General features: G+C 42.9%; 1 protein-coding gene across 3 annotated transcripts; it reads left to right on the forward strand.

Annotated features, from left to right (window-relative positions):
• Positions 1-999: 999 nt before the first annotated feature.
• Positions 1,000-24,436, forward strand: tasora (transcription activation suppressor a). Of its 3 annotated transcripts, none has more exons than XM_056387632.1 (28): positions 1,000-1,500; positions 5,570-5,715; positions 5,872-5,964; positions 6,280-6,352; positions 6,585-6,676; positions 6,797-6,928; positions 7,451-7,581; positions 8,084-8,115; positions 8,291-8,396; positions 8,702-8,805; positions 9,105-9,208; positions 10,120-10,192; positions 10,487-10,561; positions 11,183-11,379; positions 11,646-11,933; positions 12,384-12,573; positions 13,066-13,194; positions 13,421-13,575; positions 14,248-14,455; positions 15,165-15,677; positions 16,585-18,002; positions 18,279-18,401; positions 19,787-19,946; positions 20,211-20,319; positions 20,660-20,838; positions 20,948-21,097; positions 22,349-23,153; positions 23,446-24,436. In XM_056387632.1, exons 1-28 carry the CDS (start codon positions 1,182-1,184, stop codon positions 23,975-23,977), a joined length of 6,636 nt encoding a protein of 2,211 aa, XP_056243607.1. In that variant the 5' UTR covers positions 1,000-1,181; the 3' UTR covers positions 23,978-24,436. The 3 variants fall into 3 exon arrangements, with proteins under 3 accessions (XP_056243607.1, XP_056243615.1, XP_056243599.1); XM_056387624.1 differs by having other exon boundaries at positions 1,001-1,500; positions 11,646-11,951; XM_056387640.1 differs by lacking the exon at positions 13,066-13,194 and having other exon boundaries at positions 11,646-11,951.
• Positions 24,437-25,217: the final 781 nt, after the last annotated feature.

The raw sequence follows: 25,217 nt of genomic DNA on the forward strand, positions 1-25,217 counted from the left end.
GACAGTTACTGTTAATAAAGCTAGCTTCTCCGAGGAAGAAGAATGTAAGAAACTGTTTGCCTTAACATAAATAGTGCAACAGGTCAGAAAACATATTGGCAATGATTTAAAACACAATATTTGGTGAGAACAGCCTTAGAGTTGTGTACTGTATTAAGGAATTGAACATGTTTGCATGACAAATGGAAAGCGGAGGGTAATACCTGCCATTATCTAAGTATATAGGGAGTCCTGCTTTTGCCTGGAAAAGAAAAAAAAAACCCTAGGAATAACAGAATTAAAAATACTGATGGTAAGCCAAAATTACTCCAAATCCTAACTTTCTGGGTACAAATTCTGAAATTTTCAAAATCTAAATTATGAAAATTAAAAATTAAAGAAAGAAATCAAAGCTAAATCTCAAAGGAGGAAGGCAGGCAACTGCCCAGAGGCCCCCAAAGCCCCTGGTTACTCAATATTATTTGGGTCTACATCAGTTGATTACTCAAAAATTTGTTAGAAATTCTGTGTGTGAAGTAATTAGTTGAATTTTTCCACAATTATCTGCCATTTTATTCACAGAACAATCAAGAGATAATTAAAGAAAGTAATTGTCAGACCCATTGATAATGAAAATAGTCACAGCCTGACAGTACTTCATTTTATTTACCTTGCCTGCATTTTCTTTGTGTTAATTACTAATTAACTTAATTAATTACTTAATTAACGTTGGTCACTGGGGGTCTTTTTTTGTCTGGTTGTAATCCATGTTTGATGTTAAATCAAAATAAATCTGAGTCAAAAATAAGAGACTTACAAAAATCTAAATCATGTGATACTGATTCAAAATATTATTGATATTAGTAGTATTTGTATTTATATCTGTCATTCCACATTCAAAATGTAATCATTTTCTTTTCTTGTAGGAAAACGGCTTCCATACCAAGCTATTCGACAGTGAAGGTGATAATAATCTCCAGCAGGTGGCAGTAAAGCAACATCTGGTTCACCAGCTGCAGTTAAATCTTAGTGAAGAAGACCTCTGCTCTCAGGAAACATGGTGCGGGCTGTATGTTGGTTTGAGTTCCTGCGCTGCTACGGCATCCGGAGGTAACAGCGGTGTCATCTCGGGGCTCTATAAGAGCGACTGTGACGGTGTGACGGTTAGGAAGAGAGGCGTGGGTCTGGTGGGGAATCCGACTATGGACGACATCCTGGCTCGGAGGGAGGCAGCTCGTCCGAGGAGGATGTCTTCTGTTGCTGCTGCTACTGCTGCTGCTGGTGCTGCTGCTGCCGCCGCCGCCGTCGGTACCGCGGAGCTTGGAGCTAACGTTAGCCTGCAAGATGGCGAGGTGATCGAGCTGCAGCCTCCGAGAGAAACTCTAACTGGTCTGGAGATACTGGGTGCTGCCGGGGGAAGGATGGAGAGGAGGAACTCGGCGTCACAAATAGTCCACCAGAGGCATATGCCAATGGAGCCAAAGAAGTTCCATATACCGAGGAAAACCAGGGAAAATAGAGGTGAGCTGGTCCCTAACCTCCCTGCAATTCAGTGAAATTATAACAGATTAACCAAAAGTTGTACGTCTTCAATTAACGTTGTACTTTAATTCATTTTATTTATTTGAAATCTCAGCCGTTGCTCTGAAGTCTTTCAATTTAAAGTTCCGGATTAACGGAAAAGATCCATTATCGGACAGGTCAATTTTTAACCTGTGTAAGCTTACTCATAAACTCAACATTACTCACATTTACTGTTGTGTATTGATTATATTCAACCCTGCTACCATATAAGTTCACTATAATGCACTAAAGAAACGCTTTGTTCAAATTACAATGTGTTTGAGGATGCTAGTTAGCAGTTAGCGAGCTAACCTTATTTAAATGCTATGTTAGTACTTGACGTCTCTTTTCACTTCCTAGCTAATTATAATCTTGTGTATAAGTGAATGTAAATGTCAGTGGATTTATATTTGCGTTTAAAGCTTGAAGCTAAAGATTTCATCTTTATGTTGACGTTAGTGGGCATCAGTTAACATGTGGTGTCCGCCTCCTTGATTTGTTTACATTTTGCGACATGGTGCGCCCGCCTTTTTTACCTATTTTGTTTAACTGGCATCAGAACGACGCTTAAATTATTTGATAACCTCCTAAATAAGGACATTTGTGTTGTCCTGACCAAGTCAGTGCGTGCTAGTTAAGGGTTAAGGGGTTAAAGTTAGATTTCATTCTACAGGTGCCTACCTAGGAGCACTTTATTATGAACACCTGTACACCTGCTTATTCATGCACTTATTCAGCCAATCATGTGGCAGTAGTGCAATTCATAAACTCCAGCAGATACAGGTCGGGAGCCTCAGTTTATGTTCACATCAAACATCAGAATGGGGAAAAATGTGATCTCAGTGACTTTGACTGTGACATGATTGTTGGTGCTAGACAGGCTGGATTGAGTGTTTCTGACACTGTTGATCACCTGGGATTTTTACATGGAACAGTCTATAGAGTTTTTACTCAGAACAGTGAGAAAAACAAAAAAAACATCCATGTTAGTGACAGTTCTGTGGGCAGAGACATTAATGAGAAGGACTGACTGGTTCAATCATGATGTAATCATGTCAACATGGACAAGAATCGCAAAGGAATGTTTGATAGATTTAGCTTCTGGGTAAAAGGTTGTTGCGTGGAAGTGATTCCCTGTTGATTTGTGTTTTTCTTTACCTTAGCCTGAGACCAAACTTCACCCTATTCCCAACAGGTTGTTTTTCTGTTAACCCCAACTCAACCATAACCCAAACCCAAACTCTGACCACAACCACAGAGGTCAACTGTGCCTGACACACTGTTTCCAGTAGAGGAAAAGCTTGTAAGTGAAACAAAGCTTGACACAAGAGGGGCACTCCATGACATCAACATCAGTTTTAGAGCTTAAATGATTAGCTGGTGAATCCATAAGTCAATTGACAGAAAAATAACCAGTAACTAGTTTGATAATGAGTTGTTGTTTCAGTCATTTTTCAAGCAAACCTGGTGAAAAATGAGACACACTCTCTGCTTCCAACTTGCCAAATGTGAGAATTTAATGCTTTTTCTCATTTAATAGTAAATTGAATATTTTTGTGTTTCTGAATGTTGGTTGAACAAAACAAGACAAGAGTATGTCACCTGCAGAGTTGTGAGGGGGTATTTTTTCTTGACTAAATGATTAATTATTTGGAGCTTGACCCATATTAGGGACTAAAGATCAGCATATGTTTGCATTGCTGCTTCAATTTTGACCTTTCCTTTTTTTTTTTTTTTTTTTATCATTAAAGGGATAGGTTGATTTTGGGAAATAAAATTATTCTTTTTCAGGCAGAGAATTACATGAGATTGATACCACTCTCCTGTCTGTATGGTAGTAATGAAGCTGGACCATCAGCTGGTTAGCTAACCTGACTCTGTCTGATGACAGCAAATTCAACCATCCACCAGCTTTAATCTCACCACTAACACATTATGTCTCATTTATTTATTCCATTAAAAAAAATAGAAATCTAAAAAAACAATTAGCTGTTTTATGGGGGGTTGTTTTCCAGACTATTTGCCTAAATTCACTCCACTGCCACCTCCCTCTCTGCCCCCTGTCCTAGACTCATTGAGTGCATTTATAGTACTTGCACAGTAGTATCCTGTTCTTTGACATTTGGGATATAACATTGACATGACCTAGCTATTCGTCTCCAATTATACTTGATTCTAATTTTAGCCATAACGGGTTGTTTTTCTTCCAGCGGAAACACACAATGTGATTGCATGATAATGATGCAATGATGCCATTGCATGATATGGCTTGCATACTGAATGACTGGTGAATGCACACCAAAATCTAGATGCTGGTCATGGTAATAACAGGCATACAAATGAAGATTAGTGAATGAATCATTTTAATATATGACCAGTGTCTCAACCACACCTGGTCTTTCTCAAGTTCATCAATTGAAACAAACAAATAGAAGTGGAAACATCTCTTGATACCCGGTTTTTAAAAAAAATCTAATTAGATTTTTACATAAAAATCTTGCTTATTTTATGCTTTATGTACAGCTGAGTTGTTGCTAATAATGATTTATCTTTTTATTTTAAGATTTTGTGATGTTTGTACCTATTTTATATATATATATATATATTTTTTTTTTAATTTTGTCTGTTGCATTTATTGTCCTTAAATTTTTAAAAATTAAATAATTGAATCCTACATGGCTGTCATCAGAAATGACAATAACCTGACCCTGAACCTGAAAAAGCCCTTGTTAGGAAAATTATCAAATAAACTCAGGAATACCGTCTGAAAAAGATGTTTATTCTAGCAGCAAGGTTCACACAGGATTTATATACAGAACATATGAGAGTGACCTCACATTCTTGCTGACTCACACTCAGTAGAGATAGTTTCATGTCTTATCATGAGAAATGTGTGGGTGCAGTAGCAGAGAGAAACAGACAAGGTCGCTCTATTCCTCTCTGATAATTAGGATAACTATGGTTATCTAGTCATAAAGTATCATACGTTTTCCAACAGCCCTCCAGTGTTGCACTGATTTTACCATGAAAATGAATCTTTTGTTAAATCTCTATCATGAGAGGATGTAGTTGCACATCAGCAGCACCTTTCTCAGGTGCTCCGGCTGAGCCCTCTCCTCCACACTGAGGGCGGCAGCTGCTACAGGTTCTTCAGTCTCCTGAGAGTCTGGCACATTTGGCACAAAAATGGCTTCACTGGTGCCATTGTAACTGAGGTGGGTCCCCAGCTGCTAACACCTTCTGTTTGGGTGTGGGTAAGGCTCACCTGAAAGGTGCTGAAAGCTGCATAAAGAATTGGCAGTATTAGGACATTTATTACACATTTATTTGTGACTTCTGATATGTGTGGGACCCAATAAATAAACTCCTATGAAAATTAAATCTTGTAAATGAGCTCAGGTTAATGTTTTTAGTCCTTTGGAGAGCGTTGGGGTTAAATGTGGAAAACTGTAGTTTTATAATGTTTAGTGTTAGAGTTGGTCGGCAAAGAGTGATGTGACCCAAATTTAACTTCATTTCTTACAGGCAGAGAATACACTGTTTGGCCAAATACTGAGGACACAGTATTTGGCAAAAAAACATGCTAGTGTACTTCGCTCTGCTGTTTTTTCCTGGTTTGGGACCCTTAGTTCAATTTATGGGAAATAACAATGCTATTGTGATGACATTTTAGACAATAGTGTACTTTCAGATTTGTGTCAATGGTTTGTGTTTGGTCCTTTCCTGTCTCAACGTGACAATGCCCCTGTGCACAAAGCAAGGTCCATAAAAACATGATTTGCCCAGTTTGGTTGGGAAGAAATTGACCTCAGCCATGTCCAGCATCTCTAGGGAGAACTGGAACACCGACTGTGAGCCGGAAAGTATCACACAGCATCAGTGTTGGACCTAACTGATGCTGTTGTAGCTGTAGCCAGTGAATCACTCCTCCTACAGTGAACCCTTCTCACTGTGTGCCCTCCACAGCTCAAAGGATAATGTGTGATTATTAGTGATTATTGACCTGTCTTTCTTGTCCGTCTTCCAGCTCTTGTCGAGCATGTCTCAACTGAGTCCAGGGAGTTTGAAAACATGATGACCATCCTGACCTCCAGTTACATCGACACAGGCTCTGCAGGCTGCGTCACCTACTCCTCACCTCGCCTTGTCCACAGTGAGCTGCTGGAGAAAGAGGTGAGTGCTGGATGGGTAGAGGGCTTAAGGAAATGCACATCGACATGGCCTACGTAGATCACCCGGAGCCACTGGACAAACTGGGATGTGCTGCAACTGTTCATTATGTAGCCATGATTATATTCATTTGATGATTGTGTGTGTGCTGTGTTTCAGTTTGTGGAGAAGAGGAAGGAAATGAAGGTGGACGGGAGGACAGATAAAGAGCTGGAGGAGAGCTACGGCTTCTTATTGGCTGAAACTGACAAGGTGAAATTAATTTCTCTTAATTACTGCCTAATAAAACAAGAGGATGTTTGAAATGAGCAAAAGACAGGCAAACTGAGCAGCACTTTTGTTGTTGTTGATGCTTTTTGGAATTTATCCCAAGCCACAGGTATTTACAAAAAATACTTATTTCCTGGATGTGAATATTTTAGAGAATTACTGGATTTCTTCTGGAAAATACTGAACTACTGTTGCAAAGATCAAGTGATCATTTGATATTCATTAATGAGCCTTATTCTTGAAAAGTGATATGTCCTTGAACTGACATTATTTTTCTGAATCATTTGTCTGTTCTAGGTTCCCATGCTCTGTGAGAAGGGGCTGTGTGTGGGTCACAGCTGGATCACAGTGTTGGGAAACCCCACTAAAGGTAAGAGTGAACAGATACATGCAGGTAAATACATAGACAATAACACAAAATTATTATTTTACCTTTTCCATCCATTTATTGTTCATTCTGAGTTTTTGTCCTGCATGCTGAAAGGAGAGGTCACAAAATATACACACACAATCAGTGTGTGGTGAAAAGAAAATGACCCATGATCTTCATGTTGTTCTTTGTTAATATGTGTGTGTATTTGTGTGTGTGTGTGTGTCTGTAGGAGTGTATCTCTCCAGGTACTCAGACCTCCTCCAGATAAACTCCTTCACCCCAGGAGCCACAGGAGAGATCGTCATCTTCAAAGTGATGAAGGTGAGGTGCTTTGTATCAATGACCCTGTTTCAAATCTTTTTTTCTGTACTCAGTATGTATTGATAGAAATGATAATAAACAGATTTAGACAGTTGAGGTGTCTCCTTTTTTTCGTTTCAGGGAAAAGTGAAGAGCATTTATGAAAACATGAAGAACCTTCTAGATCCAACGCCTCGCTTTGACAGCCACATCTCCAAGAACGCCAGCAAAGTGACCTCGCTCTCCTCCTACCGCGCCTTTGAACTCACACAAGTAAATACTCAGAACAGTTTTATAGAAACTGATAAATAAACAGATAAATAAACTGATAAATACGCAGAAAAGGACCAGTTATCCCTGGACATCAGTACATTTCAACAAAAATGATTCTGTTGCAGCAGTACATCACTGTTTATCCAGGGGACAGTGAAAATCATTGTTTAAATGGTTTAAACAGGACTTTCTTCAGTTGTTTTTGTTATCAGGCTCTAGTCATGTTGGGGTCAAGTTGAGGCAGAAACAGCGCTGTTGTTCAAAGCCAAGCTAAAATCATATATAACACCTCAGACCACAGATAACGTGTTTGCATCGTAGAGTCAAGCTAACATCCTCTTTGTGACATGAAACAGCTGAGTCTCAAGCCCAAAACACACTGACCAGGCCACGCATGTCACCTAGGCCTTGTGAAATTAATATGATTTGGTTATGCTAAATATTTTTATAATTGAAAGTCAAGTTGTCCTTTAAAGATGCAAAGCATGGCTTTCAATACTATCATTATGTTGTTTATTTCAGCAATACTTCTACGAGTATTTGTTTGACGAATTGCGGCAGAGGCCTCGGCAGGTTTGTCCGTACGCTGTCGTCTCCTTCCAGTTTAAAGGAAAAGACTCTGCACTTCCCAGCAAACCTCTGGCCCCCATCAGGTATGGAGATCTGGAATGTTAAACACTAAAACAGAATGATTCAGTTAAAAAAGTAAATGCAGACTAAGCCATTGCAAAGAACAGTAGACTGAGCTGGGAAATGAGGTGGTCATTGAAAAGTTAATCGTCTGTATAGCAGAGCTCTCAGAGGGTATTAAGTGGCTCTGTTTTAATCCTTTTGTTGTCAATTTGTTGTTTGTAGTGTTTTTTCAACTCTTACAGCCAAGCTGTCTTCCTCCCAGGGTTGCTCTAACAGAAATGTATTTGTGGTTGAAACCACCAGCATTCAGTTGGGTTGGTCTGCAAGAAAGCAAAGCTAGAACATGGCGTCTGTAAGCTCAAGAAAACCATCCAACTGAAGTTGCCAATGTAGCTTCAGTATCTAACTTTAACTTTGGAAGTCTTGTGTGGACTTTGCTGTTCTGTTGAGAATCTCATGCAGACCTCACTTACCTTTAAGACGTGTGAATTGACAGCTTCTCCGTCTGCTGTGTTTGAACAGGTTGAACAGTCAATCAGCAGAGGGGAGTAAAGGTGAGCACTGGTCCCTGTTTTCCACCAAATCGCACCAGAGCTTGAAGAACATAGTTCACACTGACAGCTTGAATATCAGACATTATAGCAAGTCCTCTTTTTCCTGTCTTGCCTCGAAGCTGACACTCACAACCTGACACACTCTCTCTCTCTCTCTTGTGTTTTGCTGTCTCAGAGCGAGCTCAGTTCACAGTGTGGAGCGGAGATTTAGTTAAAGGCGACCAGGTTCTCTTCCAGATCTCCCTTCGATCCTTCTCTCCTCCCTTCCTGCCCCACAGACTGTGAGTAAATGTATTCATTCATTCATCTGTGTGTCAAACAGCCAAGAATTAAGGCCGTCAGGGATTATGAGTTCAGAAAGGCAGTCTGAAAACATGCTACATAAATGTGGATTTTACATATCACCATATTTCATATTTCATTTATACAAGACAGGGCTCTCATCTCCTTATACTAATGGTATCTCAGGGAAACTTACCCAACAGGACGAGTGTAAAAGTGTTTTAAAGTGTGTTTTTAAATGGGCGGTTCATCAGGATTTTAAAATGGTTTGCTCTGTGTGAATCTCACCGTGTGTCTCACTTAGACCAGAGAAGTTGACAATGGGATGTTTGATGAGGCTTGAGCAGGTGACCAAGCTCCTCCCCTCCGACCTCTTCTCCTACAACCTCTACAACAGCAGCCAAGAAGGTGAGGTCAGACTAACCTTCAGACTGACGGGACGGTACACACCAGGCTCACAGCCTTTATTTTATGTTGACATCCCATATGTTTAAAGTTGACCATGTTCATATGATGAAATTCTTTTAGCTGTAATTTCTTAGTTTCTCTGCATTTACACCGTCACAGGGCGTCAAAAATGTGTCACAGAGGAATATGTGTGTGTTTCATTGCCATTTGTATTGTCAGTGTTATTATTGTCAGAATATCGGTAACATCACACTGATACAGAAACTGAGAAGGATTGTGTGTGTTTTGTGTGTGTGTAGTTGTGAAGAACGGTTATTGCTGCAGTCTTCTGGAGGTGGTTGACAGAAGTCGGTCAACGACCAGCGTCACAAAACTACTGCAGGAACTGGAGATTAAGAGAATGGTGAGTTGTGATAACTTTAATATTGTGAATCAGTTTATTTGTCTGATTTCGTTAAATGGCAGCTAAACTATAGAGAATCAGCAGGATCTCATGTTCAGTGCAGACAAGACATTCAACAACAATGTGGTGATTGTAACCATGTTGAATAAGTTAAATCATTTTCACAGCACTAATTCCATCAGTACAATAACAATCCTATTTTTAACAGAAACACAGTTTTTATGGATCACTGTTAAGCTACTTTCATTGAAGAGCAACACTTCCTGCACAGATACTTCACATTAATAGTGCAGCTCAGTGGGTGTAACCCCTTCTTTAACTGTTTTGGTTTTATTGTGGAAAATCTTGAAATAGCGTTGCATGAAAGTACAATGATATAAAAACTAAAAAGTACAAGTAACTTTTACTTGTGAATTTTTAAAAGTTAAAGTGTTGAGGTGACTCAGAAGATCCAGTGGCCCATCTGAAGAAGATCCTCGACATCCACCACTCAATGTCTTTTAATCTGGTCTTTCTATGTGGACACAACAACATGTAAAAGTAGTCACGCTCCTTTTTCTGTCACAGTTGAACTCAAAAATATTGGCCTTGGTAAAAATCTGCAATAAGTAACTTTTCCTTCCCAACAGACAACTTGTAAAAATAAGCCAATAAGAAACATGCATTTTTCATACAATATGTGTGTGATTATTGAAAGCTAAAAGTTAATGCTTGCTAACCTGTAACGGGAAGAGAATGAAATGTATTATGAGTTAGTGTTATGAAAGACTGGAAGAAAGTAAGAAGGAAGAATAGAACAATGAAGGTGGTGGAGAAAAAAGGAAGGAACAAAAAGTAAAGAAGGAAAGGAAGGGAACACGAGGGAAATTACACAAGATCTGTTGAATGACAGTCGTCTGTTCTCCATACAGGTTCTGGTGACTCCACTCACAGAGAGAGGATTTCTCTTTCTACTCTCCAGTGTTCAGATGGCCACACCCACTGGTATGACCTGGGGCAGATGGGGTGTAGTGGTAAATTATGTAGAGGACAATATAAATAATGTTTAACAGTGAGGCGAATTTGCTTCTGATGCCTTTGTAGAACTTTTTATCACTGCAAGCGAAGGGAGTGTTTCATTTCACACCTCCACCCAGTCAGAACCTAAAAAGATCATTTTACATGTTTTTACATTCATTTTACAGAAAAAAAAAAAGATTTAAAAAGTCAGAAAATGGGGATACAAAATACAAAGGGACAAAATCTTCCCCATAGACAACAATGTTTTTGTATTTTCAGAGAGAGGAGAAAGCTGGAGCAGATGTCTTCAGGCCTTGTTTGTCTTCCCAGAGACCAGAGATGTGGCCAGATCCAGTGAGTAACACAGGGACTGCTTAGTGGGTGGGTGGGTGATTTATTTACAAATATTTCTGAATGGTCCATTATTTATTTTCTTGCCTACGTTTTCATTTAAAAATTTTAAAATTTCTCTGTGCAGAGGAGTGTTTCACCTCTGTATCAGAAATGATATTTGTCTGTACGAACACACTTGAAACCATAAAGCACATGATCATTTACGAACACATGCACATGCTGGTGTAAACAAGAAGCCAACTGTCATCTGTGCAGTCGGTTAGTTGCAGAAACTACTAGACGTGGAACAGCAAAGGCTGGTGTAGCGTCAAATGCAGGATTTGAACTTTCCAAAAGTCAGTTTCAGTGGATTGAACTCTCCGGAGTAGTGTGGACACCAGACATAAACGTAACAAGAGCGATACATTTTAAAACTAAAACTAATTAGCACGCAGCACGTTTTACATAACACACAGTCCTTTGATCCACTGTTAATATAAATAATTTTCATTAGTGCAGTTTTAACAAGCTCAAAGGAATCAGCTGTGGAGACTAAAACACCTGCAATAAATACAAACTGAAGCTCTGAAAATTATCACCATAATTTATATATTCATGTTGTTTTTCTGTTTCTTTCCACAGCATCAAGGTGTGCCTCCTTGTCCCATGATGCCTCAGAGTCGTTGATGTCGGGCGCCACGGTGATGCCGCGCCTGAGCCAATTTATCCCATCATTGCATCATGCCCTCGTCAAGGCCCGTGCCAACCCCCCTCCTGATCTGTCTGCTGGTGTGGAGCGGCAGGCACAGGAATACCTCACCGGCCTGAATGATGGCAAGGTATGACCCACAACTCTTTAAACGGTAATCCTTTATTTTTGTTTTCCCATGGGACTTTGATATGATCTTCTGTGATGCGCTTTGTTGAGCTGTGGTGGCTGTTGCTGCTCATGCTAACCCTCAGAATGTCATGAAAGACATGACTATGGCATTCAGTCATTGACTTCAGATAAACGCCCCATATTCAGTCGTAAGAGCATCATTAGTGATGTTGGGTGATAAAACCTTGAATCCTTCATCATAACACGCACATCTTTGATCTCCAGGTTCGACAGTACCCCATGGGTGAGTACGACTCCAAGCTTGATGAGCAAGGAAAGCCATTTCCTGCTCCTAAACACCACCGGGTGAACATGGACGGCTACCTGCGCTCCTACCTGTACAACCCCGCCCTCTACCTGCTGTCAGTGGCCCGGGCCAGGCAGGTGATGGAGGTGTACTCTGGCCCCGAGGAGCCACAGGCGAGGCCCAGGAAGAGCTGTGGAGGCCAGAGAGAGTCGACAGGGAAGGAGTTGACAGGCAGCACTCGAGACAAACAGATCAACACTCAGAAGGTGAAAACTGACATCAGGGTGAGCATGACTTATAAGAAAACATGGTGGTGGAGGGTCTTGATATGTGTTGATTGCATATTGTTTTATAGTGATTGGTTACATATTTCTTTATGATATATGTGTTACATTCTCTGTATTATGAATGTTCAACCTGATTCTGCAGAGTATGACTCCAAGTCTTTTATTTGTTTCTGACAGTGGACAGTAGATTGGGGGAACCAATGAAACTGTAATGAACAGAATCTAAAAGTGTGTGTTTATCTTGTGTTCATCTTGTGTTCATCCTGATGTTCTTTAAAAGATGCTGAAAAATTCTATGACTCTATGGTTCTTTGGTTGCTCTGCAGACTAACACAGGTCTTGTTGTAAAACTGTTAAAGACCTTAGTTCATTTTTTCATGTTGACCTCTCAGGCATAGGGACCTGAAATGTTTGTGCTTTGTCACTCAGATCCAGCAGCTGATAGACCTGGTTTTGACTTCTAAGAGGAACGCAGAAAATGAGGTGAAGAGGGAGGAAGGAGGAGAAGGAGGGCTGAAGACACCGGGGAGGAAGAGGAGGCTGGAACAGCAGACGGCAGAGAGGACGCTCAAATATCTGAGGGCGTCACAGGGATCCAGAAGCCACGACAAGATTCCAGGTGAGGAGACGGGGAGGCGCTAAATACATGTGTGCACATATAAAGGAGGATTTTGTCTGTCAGAATTGGATACCTGTAAAATCAGAAATGTTGGTTGTTTTCTTCCTGATGGAGTAAAGGTGTAGCAAAGGAGTCTTTTTGTGAATGTGCGTGTCAGCTCAAGAGTTCAACACTTTATATAAACAATGGGTTATGTGTGATTTTTTTTTTTTTTGTTTTGTTTTTGTTTGTTTTTTTGTTCTTTTAATTCAAATTGAGAATTATTTTCAATTTGCATAGATGCATCAACTTGCCACAACTTGTGTTCTTTGGTCAACTCTCATCTTTTCATCAACCTTGTGTGTATGTGCTTTGCCTCTAATGTCCATTTTTTGCTTTGCATTCTGTCTGAAAACACCTAAAGAGATCCTTTACACTTATTGTGGGTGTGTTTTAATCAATCAATCAACCTGTTGTTTACCGACATGTTTTCTTTCTGCCTTTGGCTCCTAGTCGAGGGAAGCCAAGTTTCTGCCTCTCCTGGTTCTCTTGCGTCTGTGATTGGCTCAGTGGGTTTGAGAGATGTTGATCTGAGGGAAGATGGATCTGAGCACGCTGCCAAACTTCTCAGTTTGCTGACAGGTGACGGGATATTTAGACTCTCTGTTACACTAACGGACTAATGTGGAAACTTCAACTTTTGATTCAAATTCTTTTTCTTCTTTTCTAAACTTTCGATTAGTCAGTTTTTGTCTTCTTCGTTACTGTGAAGTAGCACTTTCTTGTCAGACAGCAGTTCACCATTCACATCCAGTGAATGGAACAAATCTTAATCTCTTAAAATGAAGTTTCTCTGCCTGTGGGACAGGCCTCACCCAGGCTGCCAGGGGAATGGCCGGTCCGAGCTTTGGTGAGATGCAGGAGGTGGAGCAGAAGGAATCCTGCCCATTTGATAGGCTGGCCACCAAGCTGGGTCTGCCCACCAACTGTGACATCGACCTGAGGAAGCAGGAGGAGCTGGAGGTAACCGATGAAGCAAAAATATCTGTTAGTCATACATTATACCGTTATATTATTTTCTTGAGGGAGTGATGTTTCATTTCCCATCAGCCACTGTTGCCTGTACTTGATATAATGTACAGCTACATTATGATGGTGTGAAATACGACCCCAGCTACAGCTGCTGCTAGTTTTCTGGTTTGATCGTGAGGCTGTGAAGTCTCAGCACCACCATTATCATGAGACTATAAAAGTTCTTACTCTTTTCTTCTTTTTAGAATATACTCCCTAAAAATGTTCTCTTTTTTTATTTCCTTATTTTCTCTGGACATTTCATGCCTTTATCTGTCAGCCAACAGTAGAGAGATGAAGAGATGACAGGAAATTGAGAGAGAGAGAGAGAGAGTGAGACACACACAAACACAGAGAGAGAAACACATGCGATAAGACTGGCATATCCTGGTTTAGCACAATGACAAAACTCCTTTTTGCCAAGAGGTTTTAAGGCTATTGACACTTAAAGGTTACGTATGGATCTATTCAAGTATATCTTAATAGTTTACCTACACACATGCCCAGATTAATGTGGAAGGAGTTACTGGTCTCTGAGATCATCCCTCCTCTCTGACTTTAAAAAAGGCTAAAAAAGTGTTTGGTTTTGTGTGTGTGTGTGTGTGTGTGTGTGTGTGTGTGTAGGAGCAGACGGCGGGCAGCGTCAGTAGTTTGGAGGGATTCAGTCCCAGCTCCCACAGCGGGGAGATGAATCACCATGGAGCAGCATGCAGAGGAGGAGGAGGAGTTGGAGGAGGAGGAGGAGGAGGGGGAGCACTGGGGAGGAGAGCAGGAGGATATGAAGAGGATGAAGAGGAGGGGATGATCCCATGGGTCCTCATCCCCATAACAGGTCTGTCTGTCAGGATATACATCAACAACATCATTCAAATATTTAACGAATGTAAGAAAACCATTCTCCCAGATTCACTTACCACATATGGAAACATTGACAGCAGCCTTCATCCTTCACATACATGAACAAATACATGAGTAAATAAAGACAAGGGAGAAAAGAAAGGGGGGGACAAGTGTGTGAAAGTTTCTACTGCTTCGTTTTGTGATCGATATTATATTGCTTTTTCTACATTCTTTAAACACACACAATGTCTCAGCAAAGTCATATCACAATGCACCGACTTGTCGCAGAAGGAAAGACACAGGTGATTGTCATGTCATCCATGAATATAAATAGAAATAATTACCCTTAGTTCAGTAAAGGAAAATGTACAACAACACCTACAATGTGAAAGTTTTGGAAACAGACTGCTTTTTAGGGTGCTTGCAGGAAATATAAAAATAAAACCCTTGCAAGTATCTGATCTCAGCACCAATATGTTTAGAGGTTTTGATCAAGAAACGTTCAGTGACATTAAGTGGAAAAGAGTTGAACAAAAGTGAAAAAAACATTTAGGATGATGATATATTAAATAAGAGGAGAGTCAGTTCCAAGCAGCACTTGCCCATGTTAAGCTGCGATTTCCTTCGAGGGGTTATGGAGGAGCAGATTATAACCAGAATGAAAAGTGAAAGTTGAAGTTAACTGTGAACTCTGTCTGCAGGCCTGTGTTCACAGCGATACACTCAGAGAGACAGAAACATCCCTCAGGATCCTCGCTTCCAGCATCTCACCACGGCAACAAGCATCACCCCAACAACCGAAACCCCCAGGAAGAGCCCCACCCTGTCTCCTGAGCCCAGCCCTCCTCCATCCCCCTTCCAGTGCCCTTCCCCCGAGCCCAGCCCTCCTCTCTCCCCCTCTCAGTGCCCATCACCTGAACCCAGCCCCCCACTGTCACCCTCCCAGTGCCCATCTCCAGAGCCCAGTCCCCCTCTTTCCCCGTCTCAATGCCCGTCCCCTGAGCCCAGTCCCCCCGTCTCTCCCTCTCAATGCCCATCTCCACAGCCCAGTCCCCCCACATCACCCTCTCAGTGCCCTTCACCACAGCCCAGTCCCCCCCCCTCCCCTTCCCATTGCCCATCCCTGGAACGTAATCATCACCACAAGTTTAACAAGGGGAACAGTGGTGCTAACGAGGAGCATTTAGCCCCCACAGCCTCCAGAGAGTTTGCAGGTAACCTGAGCTGCTTTCAGCCTCTACTTGGTGCATCTCCTCATGTTTTGTCATGCCAACCAGTTTTTTTACTTCCTCTTTTTTTTTTTTTTTTACTTTGACTTCTGGTGATACAGATATTGATCAATTTACAAATTCTAGTTTATTCAAGTTTGTTTCCTGTTGCATTTTTTACTCTTGCCACAGAAAGCAGACTTGGAGCGGAGGTCGATGTCAGTAGTTCTGTGAATTTGGCACATCTTAGAGAAACTACTTGCTTTTGACCACTGACTGTAGAAGTCTTTTCACTTCACCTAATACGCTCATTATTTTGTTGCAATTCTTTATTTAAGGGACAATTGAGAACATTTCACCAATTACAGAGAAATAGCCTTTAAAGTATTTGAAGACTGCAGCAAATGAACTGCGAGGCCTAGAAACCTTCCCATGTCAAAACCTTTTTTTTTCCTTTTCTTAAGACAGTATGTATCCAATAGAATTACCTGTAACTATTTTGCAGTTCAAAGTTGGATGCATATTAACCAAGGTGTGCATTAACTACCGTAGTTGGGAGGCAATCCAGTAATTTATCTAAACAGAAAAAAGACAAGAAATGTATATATACCGAAACCCATTTTGACCATAATATCAGACCAGTAAATCTGTTCAGGAAGCAACCAGCAGCCAGCGCCTAGGAATGTTTTTTTTTTTTACCAGCAGATATCAAAACACCAAATAAGTATTTGTGTGAAGTGGCCTGATTAAAAGTCAACTTCTCCTAAAATGAAAGTGTGAAAATGCTCATTAGTTGAGTTGGGCTTCCTGTCTTGGCCACATTTTGCACTTCAGTTCAAGTCATGCCACAGCTGTCATGATTTCTGTCTTCACAAAGTTTCTTTAATCACACTGCTGTTTGTTTCCCCTGCAGGAGTGTCCAAGCACAGACAAGCGAAACCTCAGGGGAAAGAAAAGAAGAAGGAAGAGCCATTCCTTTCATCCATCCAGCCATCTATTCGTCCAGCTACAGAGAGGAGACCAAGCCCCTCACCGCCCTCTGTGCAAGGACCGCAGGATGTAAAGGAGGAAACAGGGGAGGTGAAGGAGTTAGATGTCGTGCTTCTTGAGAAAGAAAAAGAAACGGTGCAAAAACAAGGGGAAGAGGCCACAGAGAGTATGCAAGATGAGGTGGAAGAGGTGGTTTTGATACATGAGGTAGGTAATGAAAAGAATCCAAAGGGAGAAGTGGAGGAACTGATAGGTCGCTCTGTGTTTTCCCGGTCCATCTCCTCGCCTCCTCCTGCACGTCCTCCCAGAGATATTGACAGCATTGTGGACAAACATCTGGGCGACTTCTCCTCTGACATACAGCTCCTCCTGCAGGATGAGAGCGTTCACTACAGCTTCCCACAGTCCACACACTCCACTTCAAAAACAGAAACCAGCGCACCTCAACACACACTTCCACACACCTCCATATCTCAGTTCTCCCAGTATGTGTCTTTCTACAACCCCTGTCCCCCTGTCCAGGACTATGTTAGCTCCCTACAGGAGAGCATTAATGGCATGTTAAAGGAGTTTGGTGAGAGCTGGCCAAGCCAAAGGGCAGACACCAGCCGGACTGATGCTGATAATGCGTTGGCTAACACAGTGAGTGCTTTTGTGGCCAGCATCCGAGCAGCTAACACTAAAACAGGCAGTGATGATGAGGATTCTGCTCCCTGTGGTGAACTGACAGCTGCTGATGGCAGTGCTTCAGTCAGTCGGACTCCTGCACACTCCAGAGGAGGGGAAGTGAGGCGGCCAGATGCAATCACCAGACCGACCCCTGATGCTAACGACAGCAGGAATCCCCCAACTTCACATGTCACTTTATCTGTTCCTACCTCTTCATCTGGTTCTGTTCACAAGCCTGCCGACACCGACTCCCTCCATCCTCCTTCTAACAAGCTGCAACACCAGCAAAGTCATGCTTTAGAGATCAACAGGACACTCGCTCACACTGTCAGACAAACACAAGACAGCAGCGTCACCAGGACTGTATATTGTACGAATGATGGAGAAGGAGGGAGTAGTCTTCCAGGGTCAAACTCTGAAATTACTCTCCCAGGGTGCAGTCGTGTGTCTGAGCCTTTGGCAGAACCTTCGCACCTCTCTGAGCTGGGCTCCAGCTCAGCCTCTGTTTCCATCCCCGCTCCTCCAGCCACGGCCCTGAGCTCCCTGATCAGCCAGCTGCAGCCAGAGGTGTTCAGCAGTCTGGTGGAGATCATCAAAGATGTCAAGAAAAACTCCCTGCAGTTCTACCTCCACAGCACAGAGCCTGGGGACCAGGTGTATGAAGACGTCAAGGTAACTTCATGGGCAGAATACCTCACAGTCACAAACCTGCAGTATGTTAATATTTTAATTTCTGCACTTAAATCCCCCATAAATCAATGTGATGACTGTCATTTGGGGGCTGGTGCGGCTCAGGAGGTAGAGCAGGTCGTCCACTAATAATAAGGTGGGTGGTTGAAGTTGTTGTAGAATTACTTTTAATTGTGTGTGTGTGTGTGTTTGTGTTTGTGTTTGTTTGTGTTTGTGTTTGTGTTTGTGTGTTTGTGTGTGTTTGTGTGTGTGTTGCAGGAACACCTGTTGAAGCAGGGTAACACGGAGCAGAGTCCTGTGGCCTTTCTGAACCAGGAGAACTCTGACGACAGACTGCTGGTCATCATCAAGAACAAAGACATCGCTGCACACATACACAAGGTGAAGCGTCACTTTAACTACTGGTTCTGCTCCTTTCCTGATCTTATATGAATTAAGCAGCGTTTGATCTAAAGGCGGCATGCATGTTCCAGGTATGAGTATCACCTGGTTGGTTCTGGACTGTTGTGTTACAGTAAGAGGACAGGTTACAAAAACAATCACACTAAACGTTTCCACTACACTGACCTAGTGGTCTGTGCTGGTTCACGCCTCTGTAGACTGTTTCAGTTTCGTTCTTCACCACAGCTCCACAGTAAACGCAGGGTGTTGGGTTTTCTTCTGACTTGACAGGAAGACTGCAACTCAGCTAACTCCTCGTTAGCTGTCTCTTCACAAACCAACCAACAAACTTTTCATACACTTTAGAAGTGGAGCCAACCTTCTCACAGCAGGGTGGGGACGAGACTGTGCCAGATGTGAACACTGACTAATTGACTCAAGTCCCTCGGGGACCGACATGAACCAGTCATGTCTGTATTTGTGTTGGAGCCTCTGGGCTCTCCAATCAGCTCTTTGTCTGCATTAGCAAGTGCTCTTTAATAGCAGTTTCCCCCGGCTGATAAGGTTGTTTGGTGCAAGTTCCAAAGGCACTAACGTGAATATAAACCTGGCATTACTTCATTATCACCTAGTGTGAGAAGACCGACGCCCCGCTGCTCCCGAACACTGCAGCTGTCTCTGGAGAGGACTGAATGTGCCTTCTTACAGTTACAATATTAATATCAGATAAATCTGCCCTTGTGTCTGTGGCCTCCCACGTTTTTACAATCAATGAAGATTTGAAAATCCGCCCGTCTGCACCGAGCCTTAGTTTCACTTTTATGATCACCCTCTCTTTCCTTTATGCCTTTTTTTTCTTTCTCTTGCTTATTTTCACTTTTTATATTTTGTTAGTGAGGCTTTTATTTGTGTTTTGGGAGGAGAAATCATGAGAGAGAGACAGAGAGAGACAGAGAGAGAGAGTTTGTATCTGTAACAAAACATGCATAATTTGTGCAGAACAGATTTCATGTTGTAATGAGAGACACAGTGTTTTGCTGCCTTCCCAGTGTGAAGTGTCAGTATGTAACGTCATTTGACATAACAAGAGTCTGAGGCTCTACTGAGCGGTCGAACACATCAGACTAGTTTGTGAGGCGACAGGTAAAATCTGTTCCTTCATCATTAGTCATGGCTGCTGGACGCTACATATAAGCTGGGACCAGAGACTACATGTCTTTCTGGTGACTTTGTTTATGTAAGATCTTGATCTATACTGCCACCAGAAGGAACTCCCCATCCATCATAGTTACCCTAGTGACTTCTGAAGCTGGACAGATGGTCTGACTGACAGACTGAAAATCAACTAACAGGAGATGCATTTGTGTGTTTTGCGTACACATCAGATCCCAAACCTGGTGTCTCTGAAGCGACATCCATCTGTTGCATTTGTGGGAATCGACACACTGGACGACATCAGGAACAACAGCTACAACGAGCTCTTTGTGTCCGGAGGCTGCATCGTCTCAGACGAGTTGGTCCTCAGTTCAGACTTCATCACTCACGGTAGGTCACAGACTCACATCCAATAACAGGGTCCAGCAGAATGTATTTCTTTACTCTTACTAGTCTTAACACACCTGACTAATATTGAGAAGCTTATTTTCACACAATGCATACATAATACATAGAGGAAAAATAACATAATATTGTGCTAGAAATATTTACTTTGATCTTTTTGTAAATTATTAAACAAATGCATCACTTAGTGGAGTTGCTTTGTGTTAATCTCTTAATGGATGTGTGGATTAATGAGATGTTGTTCTGCAGGTCGACTGGCTGCACTGCTGATCTTCCTGGAACAACACAGTTCTCCAGAGAGTGTGTGGAAGTGGAAAGTTCACTACAAAACCCACAAGAAATTAAAAGAACAAACCAGGTACCGATTCTGTGTCTGCACAAGTTGATGGCCTTCACCATAAGAGAGCAGACAGAAGAATAACTGAGTGGATTCACAGCTTCACTCGTGTTTCTTGCTCAGTTAATAGAAATGTAAACTTTATTAACCTTAAGAAACCTAGACTGTTTTTACTGTCTCTCCTGTGATTTACAGGCTTCTGGCATCGTCTCTACATGTCTTAGCTTGTCATCGCATGAATCCCATCATTGACATGTCAGTTGCACCACACATGTTCTAAGACTGTTTTATTGTGTGTGTGTGTGTGTGTGTGTGTGTGTGTGTGTGTGTGTGTGTGTGTGTGTGTGTGTGTGTGTGTCAGGTTCAGGAGAGATGCAGCCAACATAGTGGACTTACTCTCCACCTATCAGAAGCGGCAGATCGTTGAGTTTCTCCCTTATCATCACTGCGACATGATGAACCATCAGTCACCTGACCTGGACTGTCTCCTGGAGCTCCAGGCCCGGTACACACAGTACCGACACACCATCTTCCTGACTGGTACGTGGCAGCACTGACACGCCGCTGGTTGTTAATCAGCACCAGTGACTCGTGACTGACCTGACTAGCTGCTTGTTCTGATGTTACTGGTCTGGTTTATTTTACTCAGAGCATCGTTTTGAGACGTTCCCCGCCTACTCCAATGGCGGCATCATCGTGGCCGGTATCGAGGATATTCTGCACAGCTTCACCAGACTGGTCGGTTACCATCACATCAAGGACAAGCAGCCAATCATGGACGACCTGCTGGCCACCAAAGGTCAGTTGTGGCAGACGTATTTCATTAAATTAGAAAAAAAAGAAAACCTGACATGAGGAGAGCAAATAAAAAATAAACCTCTGATGACTTTTAGTAGAAAAATGATCCACTTCCTGTTGAATATTTCCCATAATTATAAATTAAAACCTCACTCAGATTGACTTCATCAGTCATCAACTCAAAGTCTGCAATGGCACAGAAATGTCTTCTCTCTCTGAATCTGTTCTACTGTCTCTGTTCTACTGTCTCTGTTCTACTGTCCCTGAATCTGTTCTACTGTCCCTGTTCTACTGTCCCTGAATCTGTTCTACTGTCCCTGTTCTACTGTCTCTGAATCTGTTCTACTGTCCCTGTTCTACTGTCTCTGTTCTACTGTCTCTGTTCTACTGTCTCTGAATCTGTTCTACTGTCCCTGTTCTACTGTCTCTGTTCTACTGTCTCTGTTCTACTGTCTCTGAATCTGTTCTACTGTCTCTGTTCTACTGTCTCTGTTCTACTGTCCCTGAATCTGTTCTACTGTCCCTGTTCTACTGTCCCTGAATCTGTTCTACTGTCCCTGTTCTACTGTCCCTGAATCTGTTCTACTGTCTCTGTTCTACTGTCTCTGAATCTGTTCTACTGTCCCTGTTCTACTGTCCCTGTTCTACTGTCCTGTTCTACTGTCTCTGAATCTGTTCTACTGTCCCTGTTCTACTGTCCCTGTTCTACTGTCTCTGTTCTACTGTCTCTGAATCTGTTCTACTGTCCCTGTTCTACTGTCCCTGTTCTACTGTCTCTGTTCTACTGTCCCTGTTCTACTGTCCCTGTTCTACTGTCCCTGTTCTACTGTCTCTGTTCTACTGTCTCTGAATCTGTTCTACTGTCCCTGTTCTACTGTCTCTGTTCTACTGTCTCTGAATCTGTTCTACTGTCCCTGTTCTACTGTCCCTGTTCTACTGTCCCTGTTCTACTGTCCCTGTTCTACTGTCTCTGTTCTACTGTCCCTGTTCTACTGTCTCTGTTCTACTGTCCCTGTTCTACTGTCTCTGTGCTACTGTCCCTGTTCTACTGTCTCTGTTCTACTGTCCCTGTTCTACTGTCCTGTTCTACTGTCTCTGAATCTGTTCTACTGTCCCTGTTCTACTGTCCCTGTTCTACTGTCTCTGTTCTACTGTCCCTGTTCTACTGTCTCTGTTCTACTGTCTGTGAATCTGTTCTACTGTCTCTGTTCTGTCTCTTTGCGCTCGTCTGACTGCTCTCCTCTGTCCTCAGGTCTCAGCAGGCAGCTGAGTCATGGAGACTCTGTGTCGGGTTCAGATCGATCTCCCTCAATCTTCCCAGAACACATCCATCCCCTCTCCTCTGGGGACCAACCCCAAAAACTCCTCCAGCAGCCCGGCTCCGGTCTCCACCCGCTCCCTCATCTCTCCGACCAGCTCGTCCCAGACGCCTCCTGTAAGGACGGCGTGTCACAACCTTCAGACGCAGACTTGGAGGTTCTTAGACGGGCCATCTCTCAGTTTCGGGCCGAGCGTCAGGCTCAGCTGCAGCAGGAGCAGCAGTTGGACTCCCAGGCAGAGTTAAGCATAAACCCTCTCAGAAGCTTCCTTCCCAATCCCATTCGTACAGGTAGCGGTCACACCACTCCTCCTGTTGGTCAGGGAGGTCCCGCCGAGTCGGTCCAGCTGACTCCTGGCAGGAAAGCAGTGGCAGACACTCTGGAGTTAATTCACTCAGGACTGCAGCCGGAAATGTTGGAGGAGGAAAGGAGGAAGGACAGAGTGGAGCCTCCCACAGAGGGAGAGAGGAGGAGAAGTCGAGGAGGAGGAAGAGAGCCTGGAGTTTGTTCTCCAGGAAGGGCAGCAGGATTCTTGGGAGGAAATCGTGGTCCCAATAATAGTCACATGTCCACCCCTTCATCCAATCACAACACAGCTGCAGTGACGGGACCAAGCGACCACAGAGATTCAAGCAGTGTCGGGAGAGAAAAAGCAGATCAACAAGGCGAACCTTCATTTCTCAAAGCAGCTAAACACTGTGCAGCGTCCTCCTGTCCTGTAGAGGGCGACAGATCAAGGTCAGGAAACACAACAGTCTGCTCTTTGTCTACAGTTCAGTTTATTCTGTGAACGAGGTCCTGGTCTGTGTCTTTGTGCTGGTTCATGTTGGCACTGTGAGTAGAAATCATTTCACTCTGTACCATAGAAGTTAGAGCTTTAATACTGCGCCCTCACAGCCATATTGACATTTACATTATAGATCTGCTGTTTTAGTTTTTAACATCAACACCCACTGCCCACCCCGACACCCCCACTCCTACAGTTTGCCTTGATGTTGCTGCTGAGCCTCGTCATGTTTTCTCTTTGCAGAGACGCACAGAGAGGTGTCCAGGAGCAGCCAATAAGAGGAGAGGGAGCACCACCTGGAAACAGCACAGCCAGTGGCACCAAGGTAACTGGAAGTGTCACCATGGTAACAGACCAGGAGGACAACCCGAATCCTGCTCTCCAACAGCCCCAACAACATCTGCAGCAACTGAACAACCAGCAACAGCCGTTCCAGCCGAGTCGGTCACACCTACCACCACCAGCTCACAGCCAGCAGCAGCAGCACTGGGGCTCCAGCCTCCTGCAGCACCCCTTCCTGCCTCGACACCACAGCCAGCATTACTCCCCGCGTCCCATGCTGAGGCCCCTGACTGCTATTGGCCGCACAAGGGGCCTCCTGGGGCCCACGCCTGTCTGGCCTGGGGGCCTGGGCCCTTCAGGTGCTGCTTCCTTGGTCTGGGGCTTCCAACAAGTTGGCACTGGTCCTTCACTGCTAGGGGGGTACCACAACCCTGCAGGTCAGGGCGGCAACAGGTACCGAGGGGGGCAGAGAGGCGGCTTTAATGGGATGTAGAGACCAGTTTAGATTCACCAGCTGATCAACCCAGGTAACCTGCTGCACTAACCCACACACACACCTGCTGCAGCTCAGGTAGCAGGTTAAAGAGCCTGTGACCAGAGTGTGCAGAAACACATCCCAAATATGAACAGATACTAGACTGAAGACAGGAGGAGGGAGGAGACAGAGACCCTGGGTCTTAGTGTGGAGACAGAGACTATGAAAAAACACAAAACTGTAAAGGAACACGACGGACTGACTGCCTTACTCGTCTTCCAGTGGACACTCTTTAAGTCTTGTAAAAAATATTTTTTTGAACTGAATGTTTGTTACTCCAGGAGCCGTTTGTGTTTATTTGCTGTTGTATGTAGGAAGTGACTCTGTAACAGACTGGTTTTAACTTAAAGTCATTTTTTATGTTTTTTTTTTACATCAGAGGTGTTTTGTATTAAACTTGCCTGCGTAAACCAGCGAGTTTGCCTCAATGTTTTCTTGGTCTCACTTTGAGTTTACCACGTAATGGTGACAAGAGATCATTGCTCAGGCACTCCACAGTGGAGATTAGAAGTCTGAGGTCTTCATAACATGGGACAGGTGAATTTATTGTAAATGTATGTACATTGGATTTGTTTTGTCTTTAGTCACCTTTATTTCATCATTTACTAAACTTTTTTTTTTTTTTATAGATACAAACAAGATAATAACTTGATTCGGAGACTTTGGGAGCTCCATAAAAATACATCTTTAGTCAAAAATTTTTTCTCGAATTAAATCCCATCCATCCATGTCCACCCAGGGCCGCTGAGGTTTTTAGTGTCTGTGTGGGCAGCATCATAAAGACCAAATATAAACCAGTTCAAAGACACTGCGTCCAACCACATCTACAGACAAATACAGTAGAGAAAGAGTATTCACTCTCTTTGGAAGTTTTCACTTTTATTATTTTACAACATCAAAATAGATCTTATGTGGCAGATCAATTCAATGAGCTTTTGACACTTTTTATCAAAAAAAGACTATTTACATGTTAAATTAATTACAAATACAGAATAAAAAAAATTCATGCTTGTTTGCAGAAGTATTCGCTCCCTCCATGGGATGCTGAGTGAACAACCTTTTTCAAGTCATGAAGTTGCATAGAGACCTGGACTCTCCAGGACATTAACGTTGTTGTATTTCCTGTGCAGCTGTAGCTTTATGCTTGAAAACAGATCTCCCAGGTTACAGGTTTTCCCACAAAGAGGTTCAGTAGGAC

This window comes from Seriola aureovittata, chromosome 2 (genome assembly GCF_021018895.1).
Source record: "Seriola aureovittata isolate HTS-2021-v1 ecotype China chromosome 2, ASM2101889v1, whole genome shotgun sequence".
Taxonomy (NCBI): Eukaryota; Metazoa; Chordata; class Actinopteri; order Carangiformes; family Carangidae; genus Seriola; species Seriola aureovittata.

Coding starts and splice junctions, on each gene's coding strand:
- tasora (XM_056387624.1), top strand. CDS start 1,182: ATGGACGACATCCTGGCTCGGAGGGAGGCAGCTCGTCCGAGGAGGATG. Junction 6,929..7,450: donor GCGCCTTTGAACTCACACAA/GTAAATACTCAG, acceptor TGTTTATTTCAG/CAATACTTCTACGAGTATTT. Junction 20,839..20,947: donor ACACACCATCTTCCTGACTG/GTACGTGGCAGC, acceptor TATTTTACTCAG/AGCATCGTTTTGAGACGTTC.